Here is a 24,455-nt window from a genome sequence, read left to right on the forward strand (position 1 = left end):
GGCTGCTGCTGGTGTAATGTAGTACCACTGAGCATGGTTTAACCACCACAGCTGAGTCTACAATTTGCACAAGCTCATGAAAACGTAGTATTGGTGAGGTGTACCTAATGAAGTGGCCGGTAAACATAATAATCTCAATCTGAACATCTACTCCCAAAACAAAGAATTCAACATTTACGCCGACCTTGGCTGCTGTTACGATTTAATCCTGTTTACTTTCAGTAGAGAAAAAGATGGAAATGTTTTTATTTTGGTCAAACGTTTCTGAGGTTATTGAACCTTTAGAGGAAGAGCAGCTTCAACTGCTGCCAATAAAGAAACAACAGCTGCTGCTTCAGAGACCAGCAAACTTCAACTTGTTTTAGATTAATTCAGGTTAATAAATCAAACAACCTGCTCAATGAAAATAAAACACAAATCCTTTGAACTGTTTATTAAATTTACTCAAATACAAAAGTGTAAACAAAGGAAAAAAAAAACCATAAAATCGCCAAAAAAAAAAAAAAAAAAAGCACTTATCAGAAGTTATTTTAATAAAAGAGGAGGTAATCAATCAGAAATGGCCCAGTTATAAATCCTGATCTTGGCTAATTAAACTGCTGTCAGGTTGGTTTTCACTCCTGCTTGATACAAGCAACAAAGTGGTGCCAAGTGACGGAGCAAAAAAATTAAGTAACCCTTAGCTGTAAATCCGCTTGGTGCTGCAGGGCCTGCTGGGACCTGGGGGAGCCTGGTACCCCTTCCTGGATTACTAGTGGTATAAATGAGAGAGGCGGATTATAAGCTTTTTTAGAAAAAATTGAAATAATTCTACTCTCGAGCTTTAAGTTCTGGGTTTGGTAGCGAAGGTGAGGTACCCCGTGTGACCGGGCATTTCTCTGGGTGGCGTGGTGGTCTTCATGGTGACGGAGCTGTGGTTTGGAGCAGCAGGTAGAGGCGCCTTGTCCACGATGCCTGGCTCAGCCCGAGCGGCGGGGTCGGGGCCGAAGTCAGGGAGCGGCAGGGAGATGGTCCGGACGTCGTGGACCCTCAGCAGGACCTCGAGGGTGCTGATCTCCTGGAAGCCCTGATCAGCCAGTACCTCACATGTCCGCTGAACCTGCTCTATACATGGTGAGAAGGAGCAAACCCGACCTCCTGCAGGACACAGAAAGGGGAAAAAAAGTAGAATAACTTCCATAAGCACAAAGTCAGAAGGTTACATACACTGAAAAAGAAGACACATTAACCTTTTTTTCCCCCACTGACGTCAAATCAATCAAAACTTCTCCTGTTTCAGGTCAGTTAGGATCACCTGAATTATTTCTATTTGTTAAATGTCACAGTAATAACAGAATATGTCAGAGAATTGTTATTACTTAAAGATTACCATATCTTTAACTCACTGGTACCAGATGTCCCTACAAATAAATATGTTTTTTACTCAGTAAGGCTGGACGATTAATCAAATTTTAATCGCAATTAAGATCTGGGTTTTCAACGATCATAAAAATGAAAGGAGAATTATTTTTGTCCTTCGCAGTTTCCTCTTGTGCCGTTTTCAGTTGCAAATCGAGCGCAGCTGGCATTGCAGAGTTCTGCTGCAGACTCCTCCCACTGCTGCAGACTCCTCCCACTGCTGCAGACTCCTCCCACAGCCCGACCGCTTTAGCTTTATTTGCCAGTTATAGGATGGACACACGGGAGGCGACGTCGCTCCTTCTCCATAATTTTCTATCGAAACTTGCGCGATGAGGTGGAAATCCCTGCCCTCCTCCAGCCAAGCGACAGGTGACATTCGTGCATGTGAAGTGTTGCGCTCGTTCACGTAGACGTGCACACGGGGCTTGCGACGCGACACAAGAAAATAGAAAAATGTTCAATTTTTGTGAGTTGCGACTAAATAATCCACCAGCTTCCAGAGACACAGAGAGACAAACATTATAAACAAACAGAACTCTTTCTCAGTTAACACATTAAATAACCGGGATTTAAGAAACTCATCAACACGTTGGACAAACGGCATCACTGCCGTCTCGTCTCCATGTTAGTCGAGTGTCTCTCCTGCCCTGTGGGATGAGTGTGGTGAGTTTGGTGTGAAGGACGTGGCTACAGTCCAATGTTTCGCCACCGCTACGGTTCTGTGGTCAAGCCGCACCATAGAGCCATATAAAAATGTCGCGCTACATTTTATTGACGCGGATTTCAACTTGAAAACGAAATGTCCTCAGACTAATTTTTCCCAGATCACACCGGGCAGAATGTAGCTGCTGGTCTGAGACAAACAAGAGCTACGGGGACATGGAGGAAAGAAACTAGTCTGTATTACTACAGACAAGCTTCCAATGATAGGGGTGTTGAATTAAATCGTTTCTACGATGCATCGTGATGCAGATGCCAAGCATAATCAATAAGAAGTAATGTAATGTATATGATCTTCCGCTGCTTGCTTGTGTGGTGTGAAATAGCCTGCAGCAACAGCTCGGCAGCTCCAAGACTAAATCTGTTTTGTAGCCTTCACTCAGGAAAACTGTCAAACTAAGAACATATACAGAAAAAACATCAGTATATTACTGGAAATAAATGAATTGTTTCAGTGAAATCGCATAACATTACACATGAAAATGTATAAAAACCGATAGGTTAGCTTAAGTTGTTCTAGAATGCGCCGCTAGGTGGCAGCAGCAATTGTAGTAGCTCTGTTTTTAACTTATGATTTTTTTGCAATATGGCCGTCTTTTTAAGATATCAGCTGTCAATCTGTGTCTGTTCGGGTAGATTTTTTCGCGCTGGTCAGAGGCTGTGCTATACGGGAGATTTTTCTGAATATTTTTTCTTTTTGCAAGACTTGTTATTGTGAGTCTCCATGGCAACGAGACTTGTTTACCATCGGGATCAACTGATAAAACTCTCCAAACTCAAGATTATCAGTGAAACAACACTTCAAATCCCAACGGAGTTGAAAAGAAAGAGAAGAGGATGCAGGGCAGGAGCGAGGCAGAGAGAAAAACGGTGGCGATTCAAACCGTTTCTTCCAACGGTTGTTATGGGAAACGTGAGATCGCTAGTTAACAAAATTGATGAACTTCAGGTGCTAACCAGGTCTCTTAAAGAATACAGAGAGTGCAGTATTATGTGCTTCACCGAGACATGGCTGCATGAACACATCCCAGACTGTAATGCGTCTGTACACGGCTTCAGGACGGTCCGTGCAGACCGCAATAAACAACTCAGCGGGAAGTTGAAGGGAGGTGGAATTGCGGTGCTGGTAAACCAGCGCTGGTGTCATCCTGAACATGTCACTGTTAAAGAGAAGATCTGCAAAAGAGTCATTGAACTGCTAGCTGTGAGTCTCCGCCCGTATTATTTACCCAGAGAGTTCACATGCGTTATTCTGGTAGCGGTATATATATTACCTGGTACCGCTCCAGACGCAGCCTGTGATGTCATTAACTCTGTAGTGGCCAGGCTTCAAACACAACATCCAAACGCATTTGTGGCGATCTCTGGAGATTTTAACAACATCTCCCTCTCTGCAACTCTACCAACTTTCCAACAGTTTGTCAGCTGCTCCACCAGAGAAAACAAAACGTTGGACTTATTTTATGCAAATATTAAAAATGCATACAGCTCCTTTGCCCTGCCACCTTTAGGAAGATCAGACCATAACCTAGTTCTTCTCTCCTCCTCCTACAAGCCCATCGTTCAGCAACAACCAGTCATTAGAAAGGCTATTAGAACCTGGTCTAATGAAGCTGAAGATGCTCTGAGAGGATGCTTCGAGGCTACAGACTGGAACGTCCTATGTGAACCTCATGGAGATGACATCAATGCCTTGACTGAGTGTGTGACAGATTATATTAACTTCTGTGTGGACAGCACCGTTCCAACAAGAACAGTGAGGTGCTTCCCCAATAACAAACCCTGGATCACCAGTGACCTGAAAAAGCTGCTGAACATCAAAAAGAAAGCTTTTAGGGATGGAGACAGGGAGTTATTGAAGTCCACACAAAAACAACTTAAAACACAAATGAAGAAGTGCAAGGAGGACTACAGGAAGAAGTTGGAAAGTAAGCTTCAGAAAAACAATGTGAGGGATGTGTGGTCAGGAATGAAGAAGATCACTGGCTTCGGGATAAAGGAGGATCAGACTGATGGAGGTCTGGACAGAGCGAATGAACTGAACATGTTCTTCAATAGGTTTAGCTCACCTCCTGCTTCAACCCCAACTAGCCACACACCCTCCATGAGCCCACTGCTTTCCTGTCACACCTCCACTCTGTCACCCTGCAGCTCAGTCAAGGACCTGGACACAACCTCATCTCCCTCCACATCAGGACTTCCTGAAACCTCCTCTGCCTCCACCTCCACTCTGTCTGTCTCCTGTAACCAAGTCATGCAACAACTGGTGAAACTGAACCAGAACAAGGCTGCAGGTCCAGATGGTGTCAGTCCCAGAGTTCTCAAGACCTGCTCAAAACAGCTATGTCCGATTCTCCAGCACCTGTTCAACACCAGCCTGAGCCAGAAAAGAATCCCGGTGCTGTGGAAAACATCCTGCCTTGTTCCAGTGCCTAAAAAACCACAACCAGCTGAACCAAAAGACTACAGACCAGTCGCCCTGACATCTCACGTCATGAAAGTCCTGGAGAGACTCTTACTGGCTCACCTCAGCAAGCAGGTGAACACCTTTCAGGACCCATTACAGTTTGCATACCGTAATGGGCTTGGGGTTGAAGATGCCATCATATACCTGCTTCAGAGAGCCCACTCTCATCTGGACCAGTCAGGCAGCACTTTGAGGGTCATGTTCTTTGATTTCTCAAGTGCTTTTAATACGATTCAGCCTGCTCTGCTGTGTGAGAAGCTGCAGAAATTCCAGGTGGATCCCTCCACAACCACCTGGATTTACGACTACCTCACAAACAGACCACAGTTTGTGAGACTGAAAGGTTGTGTATCTGAGATGGTGGTCAGCTGCACTGGAACACCACAAGGGACTGTACTTTCACCATTTCTATTCACGCTGTACACCTCAGACTTCCAGTACAACTCTGAGTTCTGTCATCTGCAGAAATACTCTGATGACTCAGCAGTTGTTGGGTGTATCAGTGATGGACAAGAAGCAGAGTACAGAGAACTGGTCGGTCAGTTTGTGAAATGGTGCGGTGACAATCATCTCATCTTGAATACCAAGAAAACAAAGGAGATGATTGTTGACTTCAGGAGGAACAAGAACACACATAGAAGTGTTTCCATCATGGGAGAGGAGGTGGAGGTGGTGGAGGAATACAAGTACCTTGGAGTTCAGCTGGACAACAGACTTGAGTGGAAAAGCAACACTGAGTACATTTACAAGAAAGGTCAAAGCAGACTCTACTTCTTAAGGAAGCTGAGATCTTTTAACGTCTGCACCAAAATGTTGCAAATGTTCTACAGGTCTGTTGTTGAAAGTGCAATCAGCTTTGCAGCAATCTGCTGGGGCAGCGGCATCAGAACCAGAGACTTGAAAAGAATTAACAAACTGATCAAGAAAGCCGGTTCTGTGCTTGGAGTAACTCTGGAGCCGCTGGAGTTGATCATCAAAAAAAGAATTCTGTACAAGCTGACGAAGATAATGGAAGATCCTTCACACCCTCTACACAACGCCGTGACGAAACAACAGAGTGTGTTCAGTGGGAGGCTTGTTCAAGTCCGATGCAAGACAGAGAGATACAGAAGATCCTTCCTTCCAGCAGCTATCAGGCTGAAGAACAAAGCCCTTAATTAATTAATGTGATTGTTTTACTTTACTAAAAAAAAAAAAAAAAAAAAAAAAAAAAAAAAAGATTACTACTACTACAATATTGAATTTCCCTTTGGGATTAATAAAGTATTTTTCATTCATTCATTCATTAAGGCTAACGTCTATAGAAAATACAACTGGCAAGCTGGCGGTTAGCATGCGCGAACATACTAAAGCAGGGGTGTCCAGCTCCGGTCCTCAAGGGCCACAATCCTGCAGGTTTTTGATGTGTTCCAGCTCCAAAACCACCTGACTCAAATTGATGAGTCATTGCGCAAAACTTAATAGGCTGTTGGATCCATTTCATTTGAGTCAGGTGTGTTGAAACATTGGAAAATCTGCAGGACAGCGGCCCTCAAGGATCGACTGTACTAAAGAGAATTAAACAACCTTGTCCATAAACAAATGTTTACATCAACTATATTCTGTGCTCAAAAACAAATTGATTAGAATACATACAGTCAAATGTTTTCAGACCATAAAGGGGAATATAAAAAACATCTTAGCTTTTATATTCTGTCTGAACTAACTACGGAAAGACTCAGGAGACAAAATTGCTTTAATGCAATAAATCTCACCACTGGTGGGCTGCTTGGCTATTTTTGATCACAGAACATCACAGTATAGTGATGTTTCCTGATTTTCCGGTAATGGAAAAATAAAGTTCAATAATGAAGTTGAAATATTAATGAATATTAATAATTTTTTACATGTTTATGATGTTTATAAATAAACAGAGTTCATAATTATCTGACTGCTTGTATTCATTGAGGAAGAAAGAAGCAACGTGCAGAAAGAAAAGTGAGGATGCAACAAAGTGATGCATCGTTGAATTAAATGGAACTGTTAACAAGATAATCGTAATCGAACCGAATTGTGACAGTAGTGAAGCTGCACAGCCCTATGGTCTGATGAAACTAGAGGGTAACTGTTTGACCTTAATGATGCTCATAATCCTGGGAGCACCATACTAACTGTGAAGCATGGGGGTGGCAGCATCATGCTGGCCGTTGGTGGACTCTATAAAATAGACAGCATCGTTATGAAAGAACATTATGTGGAAATATTTAAACAACACCTCAAGTAAATGGGTCTTCCAGAAGGGCAATGATCCTAAAGATATGGCCAAAGTAGTTAAGGGGTGGCTTCAGGACAACAAAGTTAATATTTTGGAGTGGCCATCACAAAGCTCTGATCTCAATCACACATAAAATCTGTGGGGAGATCTGAAAAAGCGTGTGCGAGCGAAGCGGCCTACAGACCTGACCCGGTTACACCAGATCTGTCTGGAGGAATGGGACCAGAGGTCCAGCAAGCTACTCTGAGTATCTTGTAGAAAAAACCCAAAATGTTTGACCCAAGTTATACAGTACATGTATACATGTAAACCTCTGACTGTGAAGAAATAAAAAAAAAATATTGTGGCATTTAATAGAAACAATTTTAATAATCCTAACTTACCTAAAACAGCAGAAGTTTAGACTTATTTAACTTGAGATATCAAGACAATGAAAGGTTTATGTTTCCTTTGCAGAGTGTATGTAAACTGGGTTTTCTGATAACCTGGAGAGGGTCAACACGTCACTCATTTAACTGCCCTTCTTGTTTCTGACACACTAAAACTATTACCCAACATAAAGCTTTGCTCTTTGACTGATTAAAAGATGGAACAGCTTTAAAATCTGTAAAAAGTCCAACATTCAGATTCATAAGGAGCATTTTACCCTGAGATTCTTCGTGGCATCACGGCTGATGTTTTTTTTTTCCCTAAAACCACAGAATGAAGAAAAATAACCCAGATTCCTGAACTTGATAAGCATTAAGAACACATTTAGTCCCACTGTGGGGGAAACCCGTGATACTACAGCTCTATTAATAAAGTATTTATCTTGTGCTGGAAAACGCTGCAAAAGCACATCTCTTGCTTAACAAAGCAGTCCGCTGACCTGCTGGGCTCAAGGCTGTGGTCTGTGGATCATCAGGGGATGAGCTGGTGATCTAATGAACAGGGATCACCTACTGGCTGTGGCCTCGTCTTCAAATGAAACCCTGCAGCGATCGCAGCAGGAGATCAGAGCTCGGAGCCAAGAAAACGTTTCACTGGCTGAGCTGAAGAGTGAAGAATGTGACCGAGTGCTGCAGCTGCAGAGGACGCAGGTCCGACATAAAACTACAAACTTAGACATAACGGACACTTTAATAAGTACACCTGCACAAATATTTAATCAGCCAATCACATGGCAGCAACTCAATGCATTTGGTCACGTAGACATTCAGTTTCTAGTTTATCTATAAAGCACATTTAAAACAAACAGCAGCGTACCAAGAATAGAAAGTCGTCTTTGCAACAAAAAGTGTGACAAAATTAACTATAAATTAATCTTGACATGGTGAAGACAACTTGCTCAAGTTCAAAGTGGGCATCAGAACGAAGAAGAAAGGGGATGACAGGTGTACCCAATTTAAGGGGCCAGTGAGTGTGGCGTACAACATATAAAGTGGTATTACTGCAGACGATTTACCTGGAGCAAATAATCACACCCATTCTCTCTGGACTATGCTCACATGAGCTTATCAGCGAGTGGGTTTGGCTCAAACTCAAGTCCAAATGTGCTGCAACAGCCTCTGACATTTCTGTTGTTATTCAGCTGCGTTTTACTGCTTTTATCCCAAACCTGCTCCAAGTTCAACTTTTATCAGGAATGCCTGAAGTCAAATGGTTCCTGTATAAAACGAGGATCGAGTCTGCAGAGGGCAGCCTTGTTGAAGAGTCCACTGTGTCTGGAAAACATTACATTTAGACCTCAGCGTGTTTCAGATGACTGTCGTTCCTTTGGCAAACAGGACCACCATTCTCCCTCGAAACAGCCACAAACTAAGTGGTCTCCTAGCAACCAGGTCAGATATACAAGGAAAGGTTGGGATGATCATTAAACAAGGGCGTCTCCAGCGGTTATTAATACAACTGAATATCAAGTGAACGTGCAAAAGTGGGAGCAATAAATACATTAAACTATGATTTCTCATCTTAAACTTCAGAGTTCAAGTTTTCTTTAGCTCATGTGCCACGTTTGCTTTATGATTGCTTGATTACAGCCGGTGGTCTGAGAAGGAGTAGAAATGGAGGAAGGGATGGTCCAGCTGAACAGATGACTGGGCTGCAGGCCAAAGCATTAGGAAAATTACAACTCAGAGGAAGGGAGAAAAAAAAGAAGAAGAAATGTTTCTCTTCTTCTGGTCTTACACAGTGCTGCTGCAGAGAAACAGACCACAGCTAATTCTCTCTGAGCTCAGAGCAGCTTGGAGACGAGAGTAAAGGTTGCCCTCTACAACACTGAAAATGAGGAAAATACTTAAAACGTTGCGACTCGCAGACAAAATCTGGAGGAACAAAAAGCATCCATTTTTCTACAGTCCCTGAGCTGAGTGCCGGATGTAAAGAAATTCTCAGAAAATGGAAGATTTCAGTGTTCAGTGCCAAAACAATCTTTAAATAAAACACAAATTTTACTGAGGCTCAGTGGGCTAAAATAATCCTTTACAGGACAATCTGAGAAGAAAGCCTCTGTGACAACTTTTGGATTAAGGTTGCAGCGTTGTATGGAGCTAGGACTAGGACATAACTCATATCTCCATATTTGTTCAAGTACAAATCAAATCTACAAGAATGGAGTCGTTCTGCAGGTCTGAAAGTATGAATCTGTTTTACCAGGACAAAATATTTATCACACATTTTACTCAAGAACCAATCAGATTTATCTCATCTGTAACAAGGGATCGAAATTCATTTGAGCAAAGAAGAAAAATAAATAAAATAATAAATAAATAAATAATATATATATATATATATATATATATATATATATATATATATATATATATATATATATATACACACACACACACTTATATGTGTACTTTTATACATATAAAAGTATTTTTTAATTCAGCCGGTTTGTTTTTTAATTAGTGGTGGGCAAAGATAAACATCTTTCTCTCTCAGAAAGAAAAAAAAAGTCTCATGTTGACCCTTTTCTTCTCTCTTTATTCTGATAAAGTCTTATAAAATTTCTTTGCTGAATTAGCCACGGTGTGTGTTCAAAATGGCCAGTTTGTTTACATCTGCTTGCTAGTGTGTGGCGAGTGCGCAAAGCAAATCTGCAGCAACGTCACGCAGCATAAAAAAGTCGCATTTCTCAGCTGCTGGACGCTGCTGGGCAGCGGCGGCTTCAGTAATGAACATATGTCACTGTCATCAAACAGGACCAGAACGCAGAGTTTTTAAAGTGAAAAGTTACCGAGTGGGTCTTTAAATGTTTTATCTATACATGAAACAGTCTTGCTGGCCTTGATCAGACAGTGGTAGCGGTACTCTTACACCCGACAGAGTTTGGTTGTGGTGGGATAGCATCTTAGCCCTCCTCTGTGATTGGTTGGGGATTAGGGAAATCTAACTGGTTCGTGAGGAGGCGTGTAAAAGTAGGGACAATCTTTTTGTAAAACTGACTTGTATGTTGTGACTTGTTAATTATTCACTTTTATTTCTTACACTTGTAATATTTACTGGAAGTTTCAGATTTGCAATGTTTGCTTGTTTTTCAAACTCAGTTTTAGAACCTTAATATTTACTTGTTTTTTCAGCCTTGTATTTACATGTAGTTTTTTGTAATATTGTGTTTATAGACTTGTACTTTGACTTCCAAAATTAATCCATAGATAGATACAAGTTAAAAATAAAATGTGTATAAGTCGCAAAATTGAAGTCGTTGTCCGAGCTCCATATGTTTGGATCCGTGATGAACTGGAGAAAAGATCCAGTTGAAATAGAGAGAAGTAAATAAAACCTTTCCATATGAAGCCACATCCAGCAGCTCTCTGCTTGCAGCAATACCCAGTATGGTCATGGGCCTCTACAACGGGGCAGCACTCTCTTCATCTGGATCTGTGTGTGAGAGAGAGGACCAGCAAGCTCAGAGGGAATATGTAGCAGTGCCACCATAAAAGGGAGTCAGAAGAGGTGGGAGAGTTGCAGGGCAGCATCCTCGCTCCTCCTTACATTCCTCTTCATATTGGGGCTTAACTTTTATAATCACGCTGCCTTTATGTCCCTGCATGCACCCTCTTTAAGGCTCAAACAGGAACAACAGATCCTGGGCATCTTGGGTCTTCTTTTAAACGGGAGATGATTATGTTTGCTGGACTTTAAGAGCCTATTGGAGACGTTTACCAACACCTTCTTTTTTTTTAATCATGGCTTCACTTGTATAAACTGACATTGTTTTCCCCACTTTATTTTTATTTTCTTTATTGAGAGTCACATTACTAATTTATACAACAGTTTCAGTCTTTGAGACATTTAACCCTTTAAATGCCAGTTTAATTTAATTTAACATCATTCTTGATTAAAATTAAACAAACACGTAAAACATAAGGAAAATGGGGCTTTAGTAGTAATCTGGGTCTTGGACATGTGAAAGATTTAATAATAAAAAAAAAAATTAGATTGTATTAGCAGTACTTATTTAGTGTCAGATGCTCCCACTTTGTGGCCACCTCTGTGACCAAAAATGTCCTTTTGACTTTTATTAAAAATACATATTTTAATCTCACAATCATTACATAAAACAACATCCAATCAACAATTTAATAACTAAAATTATTTCACACACAAATCATTCTTAAAGGTATTTCTGCTCTCGTTTGTACGTAACAGACACGCACGTTTCAAGCGTTGTCATACGCCGCCGCCCTTCATAATTCCATGTGTGTTTTATGTTGCCATGGTTATGAAGTCAGCTCATCCACTAGTGGGCAGTGGCGAGTTCAAAGTTCACTTCCGCGTTCTGACGTCAGTTTCAGACACCGGTCGGTGGCGGTAATGCACCGCCCAACACACTCACATAGCCCTTCTCTAAAAGCTCTCGCCATCTCTACAGTTTTTGTTCTCGTCGTCATTCTTCTTTGTCTTGTTTCTCTTCTTCATTACTGGTTTGTTTCTTTCGCTGGTCACACGTTAGCTATGCTACTCAACACTGACCCCACGGTTTCTGGTGGTACTACTCTTTGCTGCGTCAAGCGATGGATCCATAAGACCCCTGAAAACACAGCAATTATGTCCATAAACGACGCAGGTAACTGATGGAAGTGTCCGCCTGCATCTGTCTTTTGCATCAATCAGAAATGAGTATTTAGCATCAGCAGTTATTTTAACTTTGAGGATGGCATAAGGGTTAACATGTTGTTCTAAAAATTCACTGAAATAATCAAATCTGAAATGAAAAAATTTCAGAGAGTAGGATCAGCTGATTCGATTGCTTTTTCCACAACAAAACAGCAAATAATTATGACTACATCAAAAGAAACCTACTGCTGATCATCTTATGCCACTTTTATACTCGGATACAGTAAATATTTTTGTGCCATCAAATGAAAACGATCCTATCTCTGGTTTTCCATGGTCAGTTGGTTATGGCTGACACAGCGTCGTACATCGCTGTCAGTAGAAATGGTCATGGATCATAGAAGTCGGTTATGGTGCTGGCACCAGATTTGACCTTTCTGCTGGATTAGGTATGAACCTTTATGCAACAGATACAGCTGGAGCCTGTGAATCAATTACCATTTTATATGCAATAAATGCTAACTGATGCTTGTCTTACCTATAAGAAATACACTGGAACACATGCACATGTGGCATGAAAAGAAAACGTATTTCCATGTTGCTTTTCCTTTTTTATATATATAACCAAAACTCAGCAGACCACCTCAGTGAACCGAATACCTGCCTGGACATGCTGCAGATCCTGGTTGTCACCGCGACCTCGTCATGCTTTCTGCCTCACTGGCTGAGTTTATGTTGTGCTGCTGTAACTATGAGCCAATAATTGATGGTGGGAGAGCTTCACACTGCAGATGGAGGTGGTGGATCAAGTCAAAGGCTGGTGTTTAAGAAAAGTCATGTTCCCGTGCAGGGTTTCCACAGATCCCGCTCCGCCCCTCCTTGATGCTGTCTCAAGCATACAAGCTGTGTCCCAATTCAGGGTCTACGCACTTATAAGTGCAGGTTTGTTGGCTACATACGTCATAGTGCACTGTCCCATCTGGAAGGAGCCTCTGAATCCACCCTACAAACCACACTTTGTTTAGCCTGTAGTGAAGACTACTGGTGGTGTGTCCTTTGTGGCCTCTTTTCTCCCAGAATTCCTTGCACACAAGATGACGGCGAATCCAAAGAGTATGTTATTCGTTTCCTCACTTCAGTAGAAATGTGACAAAACCAAATAGATTTAAAGCATGTCTGTGAAATGGTGGTATTACATTTCTGTAATATTTGATTATCGTGGTTTTAAGAGGGTTAAAGAAGAGTGTGTACCTGCTGGAAAACAACAGAGCCTCAGTTTTTCTTTTTTTTTTTGTTTATTTTTTTTTACATTATTACACTTATTACTCTAGTGCAGGGGTGGCCAACGTCGGTCCTTGAGAGCCACAATCCTGCAGGTTTTACATGCATCCCTGCACCAACACACATATATATACATATATATATATATATATATACACATACATATATATATGTATATACATATATATATACATACATACATACATATATACATATACATACATACATACATATATATATATATATATATACATATATATATATATAGATAATATATACATATATACATACATACATACACACACACACACACACACACACATTATATATATATATATATATATATATATATACACACATATATATATATATATATATATATATATACACACATATATATATATATATATATATATATATATATATATATATATATATATATATATATATATATATATATATATATATATACATATATACATACATACACACACACACACACACACATTTAACTGTTTACAAGTAATTGTTTTTGTATACTGGAAGTGTGCAGACACATGTGAGGTCAGTGTGTAGGAAGTGGGTCTGGATCGATTTAGGGAGTGGCTGCTAGAACTCAGGCTTTAGTCTGAACAGTTAATGTGCATTAGGACACAGAAACAGCACCTGTGGTGCATTAAGTGCTGCTGGGTTGTATCAGGCAGATCTCAGGACCTCAGACGTCCTCTGACATCCCAGTTAAACAGCAGTGTGTAAATGTTTTATTTGATTTTAGCTGAAGAAAATTCAGTCAGTCTAAAATCTGTCAAATTACAACCAAGCACTAAGGCTCAGTCCACAGAATTATCAGCTGTGTATTCATTCAGGTTAGTTATGGTTATAGCTCAGCCTGAACAGTCCTCGTCCCAGTATACATGCACCAGATGGTCATCAAGTTATTGACCAAACAATGTTTGACTACAGTGTGAAAGAAAACTTTATCTTAACTCATAAATTCCTCCTTTCAACCAAAACCATACCGGTGCTGGTTCAGGGCCAGTCCCAGACCCAGGTCTAAGTTAACTCAAGTTAAGAACAGGTTTGGTTTTCCTCTGCCACTTCATTATGTCAATTTAAACGTCTGTAACACACAGAGTCCATCTTTCCATTGTTTTCTGAATTTCTGTAGGTGGCCACAGAGCAGGGAAACAGTTTATCTTCAACAAAGCCCCAACACATCAGTTTGTCCTGTTTTCTCTTCAAACTGATGTGTTAATATCACCACTCTATATCATAAATAATCAGGTAGAAGTTGTCAAAGTACTAAATGCTAAATCTTTACAAACTGATGTCTCATCAGAGTCCAGCAGCTTGGTACCTAACCTTGGCTGGATGTTTCTGCTTATCTTGCTACATTTTTAGGTCAAGTTATCAGGCTGCTGCTCAAGGAGCTAAGATAACGTTCACATTTCATATGCACCTCAAACACACCACTGACTTTGTAATAATTTACATAATCTTTTTATCCTACCGTGCTTCTTCAGGGCAGCCTTGGCGTGTCCAACAGCTTCCCAGGGGCTGGGGATGTCCAGAAAGACAGCGTCTGCCACCCCTACCACTCCAAACCCATCCTTGCACACGTCCTGGTTCCTGACAGTGACCAGATGATCCACGCGGTGCTCCTTGAACTCCTCGGCCACCTTCTCCGCCCGCTGCTGGTGGAACTCCACCGTGTGCAGGTGACCGGTGGGGGCAATGGTCCGCAGGATGGCGTGGGAGAGGGACCCGCTACCTGTACCTGGAGACCACAGGATGGAGTCATAGCAAGGTCTGAGAAATACAGTTTTATGTACTGAAAGACCTGAAAACAGTTTCTGATGTTTAGATACATTTAATGAGCCTGTAAGAAACTCAACCACTAAAACATGTTGTGTCATTGTGAAACAAAACTTCATGTTATAAAATCCATCCAGATAAATAAGGTGCCAGTCTGCTACCAGCATGTAGCCGTCAGTGTGGAAAGTAGCTTTGGTCCTTCATTCCAGCAGAGCGGGACCAGACTGGAGGCTGGAGGTCTAGAAGTGATGCTACGCTAACGAAACACACAAGAGGAGGATTTCCTTTTATTTATTTATTCTTACACAATGTTTTTTATTGTTGTTCTAATTTCTGTCCAGACGGTCTTTATATCTGTTGTCCACCTGGCTAATAGCAGTGATCGTGTCCCTCTGCACCACCCACCCAGCTGGAACACCGCCCACCCAGCTGGAGCACCACCCACCCAGCTGGAGCACTGCCCACCCAGCTGGAACACCGCCCACCCAGCTGGAGCACCACCCACCCAGCTGGAACACCCAGCAACTAGAAAGAAATATTATTTAACACTAAACAAACTGCTGCTAATCTCAGATGTATCTGTATATAATTATTTTATTAATTAAAAAAAATGAATGAATGAATGAATGAATGAAAAATACTTTATTAATCCCAAAGGGAAATTCAATATTGTAGTAGTAGTAATTTTTTTTTTTTTTTTTTTTTTTTTTAGTAAAGTAAAACAATCACATTAATTAATTAAGGGCTTTGTTCTTCAGCCTGATAGCTGCTGGAAGGAAGGATCTTCTGTATCTCTCTGTCTTGCATCGGACTTGAACAAGCCTCCCACTGAACACACTCTGTTGTTTCGTCACGGCGTTGTGTAGAGGGTGTGAAGGATCTTCCATTATCTTCGTCAGCTTGTACAGAATTCTTTTTTTGATGATCAACTCCAGCGGCTCCAGAGTTACTCCAAGCACAGAACCGGCTTTCTTGATCAGTTTGTTAATTCTTTTCAAGTCTCTGGTTCTGATGCCGCTGCCCCAGCAGATTGCTGCAAAGCTGATTGCACTTTCAACAACAGACCTGTAGAACATTTGCAACATTTTGGTGCAGACGTTAAAAGATCTCAGCTTCCTTAAGAAGTAGAGTCTGCTTTGACCTTTCTTGTAAATGTACTCAGTGTTGCTTTTCCACTCAAGTCTGTTGTCCAGCTGAACTCCAAGGTACTTGTATTCCTCCACCACCTCCACCTCCTCTCCCATGATGGAAACACTTCTATGTGTGTTCTTGTTCCTCCTGAAGTCAACAATCATCTCCTTTGTTTTCTTGGTATTCAAGATGAGATGATTGTCACCGCACCATTTCACAAACTGACCGACCAGTTCTCTGTACTCTGCTTCTTGTCCATCACTGATACACCCAACAACTGCTGAGTCATCAGAGTATTTCTGCAGATGACAGAACTCAGAGTTGTACTGGAAGTCTGAGGTGTACAGCGTGAATAGAAATGGTGAAAGTACAGTCCCTTGTGGTGTTCCAGTGCAGCTGACCACCATCTCAGACACACAACCTTTCAGTCTCACAAACTGTGGTCTGTTTGTGAGGTAGTCGTAAATCCAGGTGGTTGTGGAGGGATCCACCTGGAATTTCTGCAGCTTCTCATACAGCAGAGCAGGCTGAATCGTATTAAAAGCACTTGAGAAATCAAAGAACATGACCCTCAAAGTGCTGCCTGACTGGTCCAGATGAGAGTGGGCTCTCTGAAGCAGGTATATGATGGCATCTTCAACCCCAAGCCCATTACGGTATGCAAACTGTAGTGGGTCCTGAAAGGTGTTCACCTGCTTGCTGAGGTGAGCCAGTAAGAGTCTCTCCAGGACTTTCATGACGTGAGATGTCAGGGCGACTGGTCTGTAGTCTTTTGGTTCAGCTGGTTGTGGTTTTTTAGGCACTGGAACAAGGCAGGATGTTTTCCACAGCACCGGGATTCTTCTCTGGCTCAGGCTGGTGTTGAACAGGTGCTGGAGAATCGGACATAGCTGTTTTGAGCAGGTCTTGAGAACTCTGGGACTGACACCATCTGGACCTGCAGCCTTGTTCTGGTTCAGTTTCACCAGTTGTTGCATGACTTGGTTACAGGAGACAGACAGAGTGGAGGTGGAGGCAGAGGAGGTTTCAGGAAGTCCTGATGTGGAGGGAGATGAGGTTGTGTCCAGGTTCTTGACTGAGCTGCAGGGTGACAGAGTGGAGGTGTGACAGGAAAGCTGTGGGCTCATGGAGGGTGTGTGGCTAGTTGGGGTTGAAGCAGGAGGTGAGCTAAACCTATTGAAGAACATGTTCAGTTCATTCGCTCTGTCCAGACCTCCATCAGTCTGATCCTCCTTTATCCCGAAGCCAGTGATCTTCTTCATTCCCGACCACACATCCCTCACATTGTTTTTCTGAAGCTTACTTTCCAACTTCTTCCTGTAGTCCTCCTTGCACTTCTTCATTTGTGTTTTAAGTTGTTTTTGTGTGGACTTCAATAACTCCCTGTCTCCATCCCTAAAAGCTTTCTTTTTGATGTTCAGCAGCTTTTTCAGGTCACTGGTGATCCAGGGTTTGTTATTGGGGAAGCACCTCACTGTTCTTGTTGAACGGTGCTGTCCACACAGAAGTTAATATAATCTGTCACACACTCAGTCAAGGCATTGATGTCATCTCCATGAGGTTCACATAGGACGTTCCAGTCTGTAGCCTCGAAGCATCCTCTCAGAGCATCTTCAGCTTCATTAGACCAGGTTCTAATAGCCTTTCTAATGACTGGTTGTTGCTGAACGATGGGCTTGTAGGAGGAGGAGAGAAGAACTAGGTTATGGTCTGATCTTCCTAAAGGTGGCAGGGCAAAGGAGCTGTATGCATTTTTAATATTTGCATAAAATAAGTCCAACGTTTTGTTTTCTCTGGTGGAGCAGCTGACAAACTGTTGGAAAGTTGGTAGAGTTGCAGAGAGGGAGATGTTGTTAAAATCTCCAGAGATCGCCACAAATGCGTTTGGATGTTGTGTTTGAAGCCTGGCCACTACAGAGTTAATGACATCACAGGCTGCGTCTGGAGCGGTACCAGGTAATATATATACCGCTACCAGAATAACGCATGTGAACTCTCTGGGTAAATAATACGGGCGGAGACTCACAGCTAGCAGTTCAATGACTAAACTACCGGCATCATTACTGTCATTTAGCAGATACTTTCCTCCAAAGCGATTCACCACTGTGGGATTCAAACTTTGATCTCCTGCAGACGGATGTTCTACCGACTGAGACATCCAGCCGTACGTTCTGATACCTCTGGCGTTTCTTCCCTTCTGACGCTGTGATGACAGCATCTCCACCTGCTGCCACTATTCTGCCTTTCTCACACCAGTAATACCCACACCGTGCCCACCAAGTAAACATTTTTATGTTTGTCAATGTGGTTCATCAGGATCTGTCTCACACCCTGAAAAATTCCACTTTTCCCCTCTTTTTCCCTCCTGAGCCATCATGGAACTGATGTGATGAATGTTTTACAGGTTTCCACCTGACCTGACTGGATCAGTAAGACTGGGACCCCAACGGAAGTTTCCCAAAAAAATAAAATAGGGTGGCTCAGATCGGGTATTTTGGAACCATCCACAGCTTTTGCCTTTGGAAATGCAAAAAAAAAATGTACCATGTCCCAATCTGGACCACTCTGTGAAAATGGAGCTAAAGCAGAATTTCAAAACTACACGACCAAAGAAAAAAGAAAAAATTGCATCCACTTTCGTTTAAATATTAGGCTGAGAATAAACCAGCTGAGAAGCAACAAAACTACTGATAGAACAGATCGTGTACAAAAAAACATAAAAGGAAAATAAAACAAACTGGGCGTTTATGGCTGGTTGAGCAGCCAAAGATGTGGCATATGATAAAAAGAGAAGCTACTTTTTACATAACTCAAGTCCAAGGAGAAAATTCCCATTAAAATTCCTACAAGAAGCACAGCCTCCTGAACCATTACACTTTAAGTTTCTTTTCTAAAATAATGCTTTTTTCTATTTAACAATTGTGTTTAAAATAAAGAAACACTTTCATAAACCTCCTTCTGGTTGACAGTTATTTAAACAATCATCAGTGCATTTGGGTAATGATCAAAAGGCAATCCTTAAAATGTCATCGGTCTCATTACATTATCTTATATGACCTGTCTGAATATATCCATCATATCGTCTCTCCAGACTCATATCAAGGTGTCTAAACAGCTCATGGTTGTTGATATGACACTTTCCCACGTTTTCACACTGCTTTGCTTTCCTTTGTGGCCCATAAGTGGATGCTACGTTTCCAACAGGACATTCTTTCCCTGCTGCGGTCCTGTTGCTGCCATAAACAATGCCTGCTGATGTACAGTTCGAGAGCAAATGATGTGAGAGGGGAATTTAAAGTAGCACTGATCACGTGACCAGCAGTCAAGGCAGGGTAATGGAGTGTCAAAAACACAGCGAGAGCCCAGCAGATCCCATCCTCCACCCATCCTCCTCCTCCTTTTTCTTCTTCTGACATTATGTCAGCGCAGCCTTTGTTAGTGTGGCGACAAAGAGGGCAGTGTTTACCCGACAGCAGCACTTTGACTCGCTAAAAACCTCACACTACTGGACCGGATGGTGAGTGGCTGCTAACAACCTACAATAAAATGGGAAACCAAATGGACGTGACAGTTTTCAAGGTTAAGGTTGAAAAGATGTGAACAAGCAGGTTCATAAAAGTTGAAGGTTGTTGAATAAAAAGACCCCATGAAGAGCAGAAAAAGATATTTATTCTAATTTATTCTAATAACAACGTTGTGATCATCATGGTAGAAGGACTCGGTGATCTGTGACTGATCTGAGTCCTGCATAACTGGAATGAAGTTAAAGTATTTTACAAAAATAGAAACCATGTCTGCTTATGGCGGCTTATTTACTGTATCTTCCCTGGGTCCTAAATCCCCCAGTTAAGAGATTAAATTTATTCATTCAACATTATTAAACCTGATGCACCCTTAACATCTCAGAATCCTAATGGGTTAACAAAAAGACTTCCCAAAACATTTTAATGAGTTCCCGATAAAACCCATGTGAATACAGAGTTGGAGATAATGGTTTTAGCTTCCTGGTGTAATCTATATAAATCCAAGGAATATAGGACCCTGGGAACATAAGGACGACTCCCAGATGAAGCTTTGCAAGGCTATATTTTCTGTGTTGGTGTAATCATCTGCTTAGGAGAGCTTAGTTTCCTGTCCCATCTCTTTATCAATGAATCAGCACCATTCCTAAGGAAGGACATGTTGGATATCTGGGAAATTTGTTGGGAGGTTAAACCTTGGACAAATGGAAAACAAGAGATTGGCAAAACACAATGAACACATTTTAGACTTCTGGTGTCATTGGATCATTGTATGGTTAACACTGCAACGTGATTCTCTCGTCTTCACACTAAATAGCTGATCTGTAACAGGAGGTCAAACACCTCTAGATTTAAAAAAAACTAAAGCCCTCATTCTTCTAGGAATGTCATGATTACAGATTTTCTTGGTACCATTATTATAAAATAATCACAATTATTATCAATTTCACAACACTATAAATGTGTCCTTTAGAAGAATAGCTGCTGTTTGACATAGATCTGAAATGAAATGCTGTTTCTTCGGCAGACCATACCACCCCAAATCATGCTTGAACGGTAAACCTAGCCTCCAAAGACGATGTGTTCTGGTTTTTCTCCTCTAAATAATGTAACATTCAGTGAAAGCTGCTGAACTCATGCTGTATAACCCAAACAGAGTTGTCCATAATTACAAAGTTGCAAATGAAAAGATAACATTTAATTTCAGTGTTATACGTTAGATAAACAGTAACACCATTTAACCAATCTACTGTGCATTTGCCCTTAGCAAAAAAAGCTGGTGGTGAAACATATTTACTGTATTTCTTTCTGTCACTGCAGCAAACCATCCTCCATAGCGACACCTTGGTGATTTTACTTTCTATAGTTAAAAAAATCCTACAAGGAAGACTGCTGAATTTTCTCTTTGTTAACTCTTCTTCTGTTGTACTTTCTCCACTCTAACACGCCTCTTGCAATTCATACCGAACGAAAACAAAGCAACACTCAGTCGGGCTAATCTGACTGAGTTAACATTATACAATGATAGCTAGCTTTTATGCTGCTGTGGCCTGTCGCTAACATAGATGCTAACATTAAGCTTTCGTACTAGTGACCGACATCACCGGGTGTCGTTTGAGGTGGATGAAGGATTTTTTTTTACTGTAGATGTTATAGTTTGCTTTTATTTGTCACTTGTGTGAAGTTTTTATACCCAAAAGTTATAATGAATGTTGGTGCGCTAACAGGTGTGCTTACTGGGGTTGCCGTGGTTTTTATCGTTTGAGTGCAGGCACATATGTCGGTCAGCCCGTTTACATAACCACCAAAAATCTGATTATCTGATTTCTGGAGTTTTCAGATAATTCAAGTGGTCATGTAGACAGCATAATTTGATATCTTTATCAGCTTATGACAGTTGTATTATTATGAGAAATTGGCTAAACAGACTAACATTTCTCCTCAGTACTCTGTGTATGTAGTCCTGTATATCTCGTTTATTTTGTGGTTTTACATCTGTGCATGTGCAAAAACCTGTCACCGCCATCTTTCTGACGTCTTTTTGTTAAGACTGAACTGACGCCGTCACAACGTAGCATTCAAAAAGAATACACAATGGAGTGCAGCAGTGGGAAGTCAGGGTATGAACGAACTAAAACATTCAGTCTAATTTGCAGCCTATTAGCATCTAATGCCAAGACAGCAGGCGCCGCCATGTTCAACAGAGATTGGAAGTGAAAATAACAGGAAGTTAATAGGTACACACATACTCAAAAAGATATCCAATAATAGAATGGAAACTGTACACAAGGATTTTTTTTAATACCACATTTCAAAATTAAATGTAGATGCGTCAGATCAGATTATTACAATTATCTGATCAGTCCCTGATGTCTGATTTTAAAGGTGAAAACGGGCTTATTGTCATGTCTGGGGTAATTAGTTACATCCAACACAATCATTTCCATTCAAATCACAAAAAGCAACTAAACTATCAAGACATAATTTAATCCCTGATCTCAATCAGAAATCTGAGATGATTCCCACTCACACAGTTTGCCTCAGATCTGAAAGTCCAAAAAACTTCAAAGAAACTTCAAATCTTGTGGTGTATTTGGCTAAAGAAAACATATGAGTGTCGGGAGTTTTTACTCATATGTGATCAGGGTCCGAAATTAACACACGCCAGGCGCCAAAAGCAAGTAAATTTTTCGTTTGGCGAGTAAATCTCAGAGGGTATCCGCCAAATGGCGAGTAAATGTTTGTACCAAATTAGTCATGTTTTCAGTCTTTCTTTTGGTGGATTTCTTCTTTATGTTCCTCTGCTGTCTGCATGTATGAACGACGGCCACGTACACAGACATGCACTGACGCAAACACTCGCACGTGACACAAAAATGCGTTGCACCGCTTCAGTTCTGTTTACCGTTTAGCTCAGGCTAATGAAGTAGGTAAATACGTGGAGATTTTTAGCAGGAGCCACTCAGCTTTCCAAAATAAACACGGTGAGCTGGAGGATAAATCAGCAGCTTACAGCCCCAACCAGAAAGTTTAGTGAAAAGTGATGGTTTGGATAAAGCGGCGCCTTCTGTCTGCTGTAGGCGGTAACACCCCTGGCGGGCCGACTGTAGGCGGTAACACACCTGCGCGTGCCGACTGTAGGCGGTAACACACCTGCGCGGGCCGACTGTAGGCAGTAACACCCCCTGCGCGTGCCGACTGTAGGCGGTAACACCCCTGCGCGTGCCGACTGCAGGCGGTAACACCCCTGCGCGTGCCGACTGCAGGCGGTAACACACCTGCGCGGGCCGACTGTAGGCGGTAACACCCCTGCGCGTGCCGACTGTAGGCGGTAACACACCTGCGCGTGCCGACTGCAGGCGGTAACACACCTGCGCAGCAGCACTCTGTTGGACGTGATGTTAGCCTGTTAGCTTAGCTGTTTACAACTTCAAGGGTGACGACAGCTGCATAACGTGACGTGACTCCGCGAGACTACGAACAGCTGTCAACCGATTTACTTATCAATATAATAATAATGAAACTTATTGTATTGATCAGTTATTAAGTTCATTATTATTATTATAAATCAGCTTTTATGATTATTGATAGGCTATTTATATGATCTGATTTTTCATTAATCAGATTTTCTTGTTGCCTTTGTTTTATGTTGCTGTGACTTCCACTTTCAGTTTGGATACAACACAGCATAGTATTATAGAAAATAACATGTGTAGAGATATGTGTGTGTAAAATGATTTAATAATTTGGCCAGTAAAAAACACGTTTGGCCGGTGGATTTTTTCATCACCAACTTGGCTGGTGAGTCAAAAAGTTAATTTTGGACACTGTCTGTGAGACAACGTGTGGAAAATGTGGGACTTTCTCATAGTTCTTTAATGCATTGTGCATTTGCAAATAAAATGATAAAAGGCTGCTTCTGGAGGAAAGTTTAATAAGAAACAGATCTTCCAGCCTGCAACAATCAGGGTAACATAAATCTAGCCTGTGTCTAAACTTAACTACACAACAAATGTCCAGAAATGTAAACTTTTTACGTATTTCAGGCTTTACTGCAAATCCAGGCTGCTGCTCTTGGTTGGAGATTGCACAGAACATTTCCTCCTTTTTCACTTCTTCATGGTTTTGAGGCAAATGAAACAAAAAAAATTAAAAAAAAAAAAAAAAAAAATCAGGAAGTTGCTGTCATCTCTTATTATGTGCATAGGGAAAGCGTTCACGTGTGCACATCCCTGGTTGTAGTACATATACAAAGCTTTCCACTGGGACCTTTAACTGGCCAACAGTACGGTATTTAAGTCTTGTGAACAGAGGATATTAAGTTTATAGTAAAAGAAAACCTTGAAAATCTAAACATCCTAAAAAGACTTAAAACTAAATGAACAGGATTAAATTCCAGTGGATTTCAGCAGGAAATGATGCAACAGTCGTAGGATAACTTTTATTCTGACATTGTAAAAAGCTGAATTTCACCACGACGTCTGTTTATAGAGTTTACTGTTCGAGAGGAAATAGCTGAGTGGCTGCAGCAGAGATTTGTGTGAGTGATGGCTGAGTCCAATCTGGACTCCATCTGCATACACAGATGATCAATCAGCAAAGAAGCAGCTCTGCACCTCAGGCTTCAGGCCAGGACGCTGCCTGCTTCAGGTTTCTACTGAAGTTATCCTGATAGAACATTACAGTTGTCTGTATCGATGGCTCCTCCACACGTCAGATCTCCAAAGTTACTAATAACACTTAGGGTTGCATGATAGCAGGAAAACATGCGATAACACTGTTGAAAGTTGCGTTGATGATGCGGTCTGCGATAAATAAAATT

At 41.4% G+C, this 24,455-nt stretch overlaps 1 protein-coding gene across 1 annotated transcript in view; it reads right to left on the reverse strand.

Moving 5' to 3' along the window:
* Nucleotides 1-451: 451 nt before the first annotated feature.
* The window catches only part of trmt61a (tRNA methyltransferase 61A), a 31,710-nt gene continuing 7,706 nt past the window's right edge, over nucleotides 452-24,455 (reverse strand). Inside the window, exons 3-4 of the mRNA XM_041971753.1 lie at nucleotides 14,677-14,943; nucleotides 452-1,137 (exon numbers count right to left, since the gene is read on the reverse strand). Coding sequence (XP_041827687.1) covers nucleotides 824-1,137; nucleotides 14,677-14,943 — 581 coding nt within the window. The 3' untranslated portion in view covers nucleotides 452-823. The remainder of the gene's footprint in view (nucleotides 1,138-14,676; nucleotides 14,944-24,455) is intronic.

The sequence above is a fragment of the Melanotaenia boesemani genome, chromosome 20 (assembly GCF_017639745.1).
Source record: "Melanotaenia boesemani isolate fMelBoe1 chromosome 20, fMelBoe1.pri, whole genome shotgun sequence".
NCBI lineage: Eukaryota > Metazoa > Chordata > Actinopteri > Atheriniformes > Melanotaeniidae > Melanotaenia > Melanotaenia boesemani.